We start from the raw sequence: 8196 nt of genomic DNA on the forward strand, positions 1-8196 counted from the left end.
CGGCAGCTTCCCCGGGGTTATTTGTAGACAGCACATAAGGCTGGAGGAGGAGAGCGTATGGGGAGGTTTTCCAGCTCCATGGGAATGGCTGTGCAGTGGGGTTGGCGCAGGGAAAGGCTCCCTCTGGCCTGCTGGAAAGGCTGCTGCACCAGCACCCTGCACTTGGTCGAGGTGGGAGTCGCCCTCCCCAAAGTGAGAAGTCAATCAGTAGCCTACAGCAGCTGGAAGAAGACAAGAAGTAGCTTCTGCTTAACATGATAAGGGAGAAGTGGAGAGCGACATAGTGAACGTGGCTGTCCAAGGAAATGGACTTGTGAGAGCACTCAGATGCCTCTGAGCATCAGGAGATGTAGCAGGAGGCAAGAGCAGGAGCTCTTGCGGGCAGCCGACACAAGCCCTCGCTCTAGGTGGTTCTACTCCCAGTAGGGCTTGCTGTCTGCAACATCCTTCCATTGTTAATTCAGCAACAGCAGCTTTTCATGTAGAACTAATAATTAGCTGAGCTTTTAGATGGCTCCTCGGCTGCCTGCACCGTCACATTAATTTTTAAACAAATAATCATTGACAGAGCCTACAAATGCAGGGGCACTGGGGGAGGCAGGTGCTGTTGCTCTGAACACAGTGAAGTGACAGCCACAGACAGCGGCATGGGATTTGATGTATTACGTGTGAAGCCTGTGCTGTGCATCAGATGAGCTTTTTCACCCTCGCCAGTGGCTGTCTTTTCTCATATATCAGCTCATTCTTTGTGTTTGTATCTAGATCCAGAGTGGGCTTCTTACAAACTTGGAATATTCATTTGTTTGAACTGCTCTGGAATCCATCGCAATCTTCCTCAGATCAGCAAGGTCAAATCCCTTCGTCTTGACTTCTGGGAGAATGATCTTATAGAGGTACAGAGGAAAAAGTGGTAATTCACTTGCTTTCCTCCACCTTTCATCATAACCTCTGCCTCGCAATTCCTGTTATCCACCATGGACAGAGGCAAAAAGCCTCACAGAACCAAGTTAACTCCATGGGTAACTTTTAAAAAGTGCAGTGCTCCCTTGAATTCAAGTTTCACTTTATATTAATGACGTGGTATTGATTTTATAGTTGCATACGTAACCATATCTTCTTTTGTGTTTCAGTTTATGAAAAAGCACGGGAACCTCTGTGCCAAAGCTAAATATGAGGCAAAAGTCCCTCCTTACTATTACATCCCCCAGTTCTGTGATTGCTTGTAAGTCGATGGGGTGTTCACTGCTGCAGTCCTTCACAGCTATTGAACTACTGCTTCCCTCTACAGGTCCCTTTGGTTGATTGGTGAAAGTAGAGTAGAGGCAGATCAGCTTTATCCATGTTTTCCTCTTTCAGGGTTTTAAAAGAGCAATGGATTAGAGCTAAATATGAGCGTGAGGAATTTGTTGCCACCCGAGTCTGCCAAGATCCTTGTTCTGCAGGTAAAAGTTAGGACTGTCAGGGAAAAGGTGTTAGTGTTAAAGCCAGCAGCGCAGTGTTCTGTTTGCAACTGTGCAGATCTTTAAGGCTGGCTTGTCGTGTTTGAACCCTTGGATGTGCAGGCCTTGCTTTGAGTCTAACTTTGAGAAGAAGATCCTGAGAAAAGGCACTCAGACAAGTGCAAGGGTGTATTCAGATCAGGTCTCTAGTTCTCCGCTGATTTTTTCATATGAGGTAAAAATTCTCAGCTGAAGAAGACACTTGATACTTTTTGTCACCTCACCATTTAGATAAACAGGCCTGCTGTTGTGCTGCCCTTCTCTGACACTTACCTTGGTCCGATGTGCAGGCAGCCGGGAAGGATTCCTCTGGAAGCGTGGACGGGAAAGCAGGCACTTCCATAAGAGACGATTTCTCCTATCAGCAAGGGAAGGAGTGATGAAGTACTACAACAAAGAAGTGAGTTCCTCAGTCAGAGTTGGCTGCAGGTAGCTGGTCAACATACATCCTCAGACCCTGCTCTTCACCACCAAAACCCAGCGTAAATAGCTTTGTCTCTGGTTCTGCAGGCAGGCCAGCCTGTGTTTGGAGGAGCCCAGATGTCTCCCCATGAATGTATGTGCTATCTTAGGCAATTGCTCTTTTAGATTGAGCCCTTTTCTTCATCCTTTATCTTAACCATACGGCCTCCTTTTGCTTAGTGAACAAAGGAAATGGATACTGGCAGTTGAACAGCAAGATGAAGAAGACATCTCTTAGCAGCTGTTACCAAAATATTCTCTCATCAACTGCCTAAGCATCATCCTTAACGTGTCTCCCTTTAGCTGGGGGTTGTAGCTAGTTGTTCTCCAACTAGGAGGCTGGAGATAGACCCATCTCTTGCAATTCAGACACATCCCTCTCAAATAGCAGCCCAGCATTTGTCAAGGCAAGGGAATCGCTCTTTCATTTTATGTAGCATGTAATTAAGGCTTAATATTTTGGGCATATCCAATATTCAGGTATTTTAGGATGTCTGCTTTTTCTTCAGTAGAGGTCTCATTCTCATACAGCTGATCTGCCCTCAGTCACCTTCCCTGAGAGCACTTTAATATAGTGATGCTTTTTCATTTCACAGTTCGGAGATCCAAAAGCCATTATCAGCATTGAGAATCTGAATGCAATGTTCCAGACAGATAAAATCCAACATGCTCATGGGCTGCAGATCACATACAACACAGAGGGTCAAAGAAGGAACCTTTTTGTCTATCATGAAAGTGGAAAGGTGAGTACCACAAAGGTTTTGGAATAAGCAAAATGCTTAGATGTTGGATCTGTATGTTGGAAGAGGTGCCCTGTTTCTGCAGAATCTGGTTTTATTTGAAGTCACTGTGACTTGCAGAATATAGAAAGTTGCAAAATTTGAGACTAATAACTATAAGATCTTGCTCCTGTTCTTTTGGGGCATATATTGAACTTCACACCCTGAATAGTCTTTAGGCTTTGGTGGGGTGTGTATGTAGATCTCTGTAAGGTGACTGTCTCATGGATTTACACAATTCTGTAGTTCTATTCTTTGAAGCCTTCTTGACACACATAGAATATTTCCATGCATTATTTCCAAGCAAACAATGATAATTTTAAGAAGTATGTCTATGGGTTTTGCTAGATTTCTGTTTGTTCCCTTGCCACAGTTCTCATGTCTTTCCTGTATAAAGGTTTTTAAAGAATCCATAACTGAATCAACTGAAGAAGCCTGTGTACACAGGCTTGGGTGACTGCCCATGCCGAGAATGTCTGGGACCTCCCTGGTGGGGAATTTTTTAGTGTTTTCCAGGTGTCTGGGACAAATCACTGAGTCTCTCTGCCCCTTGGGGAGAAAGTACATCCTTGCACAGAGGTCACAAGAAAGGAGAAAGGCATTTTGGAGAGGCAGCATTCTTACTCTTTCTTGCTTTTCTTGTCTTTATGCTTGTATTTGCTGTTTTCCCTAGGAGATTGTTGACTGGTTCAATGCCATTCGGGCAGCACGTTACCATTATCTCAGAACAACCTTCCCCAATGCCCCTGAGCCTGAGGTGAGAACTGAACAGGGCTTGAAGCAGTCTATGCAAACATAGCATGGGGAAACATTTTCTCACTACTGTCAAAGGCAGGTGCTTAAACAGCAGAGTATGGGTCTTGGAATGGCCAGAAGAGGTAGAAGGAAAGGGTACACTGCATAAAGTGCAAAAACATAGTCAACTTTTAAGGCCTAAAAGTCTCTATGTGGTCCTTAGAAAGTGTAATCTTTCAGAAATCTTACGTTCCTTCTTATTTCAGACTTCGCTTTACTGAGCAGCCAAAAAAAACCCCAGACCCCAAAAGCCAAAATTGATGGTGATTAGCTTTGACAGAAACAACAGAAAAGCAAGTTTGAATGAGACATGCTGTCCTGGTTTGGGCTGGGATAGACACAGACTTTTTTGTGTTTGTATTCTCCTAGCTCATACCCAGAATCACAAGAAATTATATCAAAGAGGGATACATGGAGAAAACGGGACCAAAAGTAAGTGCATACTTAGCAGTACACAAACAAGATTATTCCAGATGGAGAGTATTTGATAATTCTGTGATGTTCACTAGTAAATGATTGCTGAGAGACTATATGCTTCCTGGGTTATCATAGAATAGTTAGGGTTGGAAAGGACCTTAAGATCATCTAGTTCCAAACCCCCTGCCATGAGCAGGGACACCACACATTAAACCATGTCACCCAAGACTCCATCCAGCCTGGCCTTGAACACTGCCAGGGATGGAGCTTTCACAGCTTCCTTGGGCAACCCATTCCGATGCCTCACCACCCTCACTGCAGAGAACTTCTTCCTTATATCTAACCTAAACTTCCCCTGTTTAAGTTTGAACCCATTACCCCTTGTCCTACCACTACAGTCCCTAACAAAGAGTCCCTCCCCAGCATCCTTGTAGCCCCCTTCAGATACTGGAAGGCTGCTCTGAGGTCTCCACGTAGCCTTCTCTTCTCCAGGCTGAACAGCCCCAACTTTCTCAGCGTGTGTTCATACGGGAGGTGCTTCAGCCTCTGATCATCCTCGGGGGTTCCTCTGGACTTGCTCCAACAGCTCCATGTCCTTCTTATCTTGAGGACACCAGAACTGTACACAATACTCCACGTGAGGTCTCACAAGAGCAGAGTAGAGGGGCAGGATCACCTCCTTCAATCTGCTGGTCACGCTCCTTTTGTTGCAGCCCAGGGTACGGTTGGTTTCTGGGCTCAAGCACACACTGAAGCTGGCTCATGTCAAGCTTCTCATCAACCAACAACCCCAAGTCCTTCTTGGCAGGGAGATAAAAAACTTTTATTAAAAAAAATGGTTGATAAAGGTTGATAAAAGACTTTATATTCAAGCCTGTCATGTTCTTTGGGATCATGTTTTATTTTGTGTGGAAAATAAGACTACGAAGAAGTATCCTCCTTGAAGAATAAGCAAGATGGATTAGCTGGCGGTGGACATGCAAAGTCCTGTTGTGCAACACAAAATAGCTTGCTGTGTCTGCTAACTGCACCTCTAGAAGTGCAGCTCCTGCTAGAAAGAACATCACATGCTGACTCCCATACTTCCCCATTTCTCTTCAAGTCTGTAGCACATAAATCACATCTGCCTATAGCAGCAAAGTGTGATTGAGAAATTCTCCACAGTGAAGCCTGTGGTTTGGTTTCGTTTTTTGTGGGAAAGTATTTGGGCCACTATGTCTTGGAAGAGGAGGGGAAGATTTCAGGCATAATGAAGGAGGCCATGAAGTTCTGAGGACATGTTTGAACAGTGCCACTTCTTGCCTAGGGAAAACCCCACCAAAATGTTGAAACTGATTGCACATTATCACCATTGGCCCAGGGATCATTCTCTGCAGTGCTTTTAATGGATATATGTGCTGCAACTTTCTTAATCTTGATAATTTGATCACTGGTAGAACCAAACTTGCCTGCCTTACCCAAATGATTGTCACTAAAGGCAAATCTCTAGTGTGAACCCAGGGAGAAGGCGGGGTGGGGGCTGCACACAGCAGTGACTCGCCTGTTACCAGTTATGGGGATTAATGAAACTGAACTCAGTCTCTGAGCCATTTAAGCACTCCAGGGATCTTCCTTCAATAGGTAGGTGGAAGTCCCCTTTGGGTCTTGGTCTTTAAAGAATTTCTACCATCTCCTTGCAGCAGAAGGAGCCCTTTAAGGTGCGCTGGTTCTGCCTGGATTCGCAAGAAAGGAACCTGATGTACTTTAAAAAACCACTGGTAAGAGGAGTGTTCTTTGCTATTCCATGTGAAGCTGGGTGGGGAGGAAGGGTCCGTTCTCATCCAGCTTTTCCAGTGGCTGCACAAGACTGAAGCAGGCTCAGTCTCAAGAGCTCATCTCCCTTGTCGGTAGATCTCTTTGAAGCTGAACTGTTTGGATAGCATGGTGTCTGCTGGAACTAATGGCTGTCTCCTGCTTCCTCCTTTCCAGGATGCATTTGCAAGGGGCCAGATTTTAATTGGAAGCATGGATGAGGGATATGAAGTGCGAGCTGGCATGCCCCAGGGAGTCCGGGTGAAGAAGAAACCAGCAATCACTGTGGTCACACCAATGAGGGAGTTTGTGTTCATATGTGAGAACGAAAGGGAGCAGAGGGAGTGGATGGATGCCTTAAATGGAGTCATTGCCCAGCCTTTGACTGGTTAAGACTAGCACTGAGTTCTGGTGAACTGCACTTCTTGGGCTCTTTTTGGCATTGCTCTGTGGCCTCTTTCTGTTGGCAAGGATGGTGCTCAAGGCCCTAGTGACTCTAGTACAAGGGGCTGCTTCTTCAACAGCCACAGGCACAGGAAAAGCGGCAACAGAGAAATGGATAAAGGGGAGTGCAGATATTCAGAAATGATCTGTGTCCCTGCAGAACCTCACTTGAAGTGCCTTCCCTCTTCCTACCCTCTGCTGCTTTTGAGCAGAGGAGGCCTTCCCAGCCTGACAGGAATGAATCATCCAGTGTTGTCTTATGGAAAAAAACCCAAGTCAACGGGGAAAGTCTGACCCCAGAAGGGCTGGCATGCCTTTCCTTGAGGACTCCTGCAGGTGCTGTTATGTCAGCTCCTCCTTTTCTTGCCTTGGTCTGATGTCAGAAGGACTCCTGTACATCCTGAAGGATGTACCTGACAATCCAGGCAAAGGCATGTATCCTGCCAGCGACAGGGGTCATCTGTTACATGGGTACATAGCGACCGAGGGGCCGAGGCACTGTCTCTTATTAGGACGATGCAGGGGGATCTGTTGGATAGATTTTAGATACCAATTCATGCTGGAGTCACTGGATGTCCTTCTCAGGGAGGAGTAGAGTCAGGCAGCTATGTTCCATCTGGCTGTTCCAGACAGGAACGTAGTGGTTTTCAACAAAGTGGGTTCAATGTCTTTTACAGTGTTATATTTCTGGCACTGTAGAAAATAAAAGTCAAGTTTGAATTGTGGATGTACTGTAATGGACTCACTCTAATGACAAACACTCCTTGCTCCTTGCTTTGAACAGTCTCTGCTGTTTGACTTTTTAATGATTGGCAAATCCAACATGTGAGGACCAAGTATTTCCAGAGCAACACCTCATAATGCCTCAGCAAACCCAGATGAGTACAGCATGAACATAAGCTGAGCTGCCTCACCTCCTAAAAACCAGCTGAAGCTTAATGAGCTTGATTAGTCTGACCATTGAAAGGCAGAAACTGGTTTTAAAAGTGTTATCTTCAGTGACTTGCTTGGAGACACTCAATGAATGAGGACAAGCACTGAAGTGGAGGGTGAGTACTTCCTGATCAGGTACCACTCCCATCCATTCTGTGCAGGAACTGATGAAGATTTGCACTGGCTGATACCGTGCACTGAGTATTTTCTTGCCTCAGTACCAAGTCTGAGATTTGGTTCTACCAAGCCACCAGTCATCCAGATATTTAATTCTTCTTTTCAAATAGCCTTAGTTTGCAGTTCAAGAGGAAGTCTTGCAGACCAAGTTTCTGGTGAGGCTTCCACCTTTTGCTGACAGTTGCCAGCCAGTCTTAGATACCCGGAATAGTTGTCCTCTTCTGCAGAAATGAGGAAGTGCTAATACTTGCAGGGATTAGCAAGATTAACTCTTTGGGTTTGGTTTTGTTCCCCCTCCTGTCCCCTCCAGTAGTGCAGAAGAATAGCTTAAGTGGAATGACCATTCTGCCTCTCTTAGCCAGTTCATCACCACCCAACTCTGAGCAATCTGCAGCAGTTCCGCTTGCAGGCATGCTCCCATGAACTTCCCTGCATTCCCACTCTCCCCCTGTGCAACATGATTCATTCTAGTTCACATGCTGATTCAGCAAATCTTTTTAACAACCTAATCCTGCAGCCCTTGAAATGAATAGCAAAGCACCTCCTCACTTGTATGAGGAACAATGTCTTTGCTTGTTTTGATATAATTGTTATTTTGAGATGAACTGACTAACCCAGGATGATCTCAGGAGACCTCTGTCTATCCAGCAGCCCAAACTTCACATGGATAGGGCTCTGCCAGCTGTGCTGTGCCGTATTGCTCGCTCCCCATACCAGTCCTGTCAGCAGCTCTGATAGTTACAAAACCGGGAACTTCCCCGTGAAAATGAAATTGTGCAGATAACAGCAACTTTTTTCAAGAGTCAATAAAAGTCACGGCCGGGTCATGGACAGCTCCGTGACATACGGCTACAGTCAACCCAAATCCTCGGACCAGGCTGCCGGCAGAGGAGGCGCTG

The 8196-nt window shown here is 45.7% G+C and overlaps 1 protein-coding gene across 1 annotated transcript; it reads left to right on the forward strand.

The window, feature by feature from the left end:
* Positions 1-762: 762 nt before the first annotated feature.
* On the forward strand, positions 763-6136 carry ADAP2 (ArfGAP with dual PH domains 2; the record flags this gene model as incomplete). The annotated part of the gene is made up of 9 exons (XM_010014070.1): positions 763-893; positions 1131-1222; positions 1357-1442; positions 1790-1899; positions 2558-2704; positions 3414-3497; positions 3905-3967; positions 5632-5709; positions 5921-6136. Coding segments are annotated over 9 exons (1007 nt in total), but the record flags the coding sequence as incomplete, so codon positions are not given.
* Positions 6137-8196: the final 2060 nt, after the last annotated feature.

The sequence above is a fragment of the Nestor notabilis genome, unplaced genomic scaffold (assembly GCF_000696875.1).
Source record: "Nestor notabilis isolate BGI_N333 unplaced genomic scaffold, ASM69687v1 scaffold32174, whole genome shotgun sequence".
Taxonomy (NCBI): Eukaryota; Metazoa; Chordata; class Aves; order Psittaciformes; family Psittacidae; genus Nestor; species Nestor notabilis.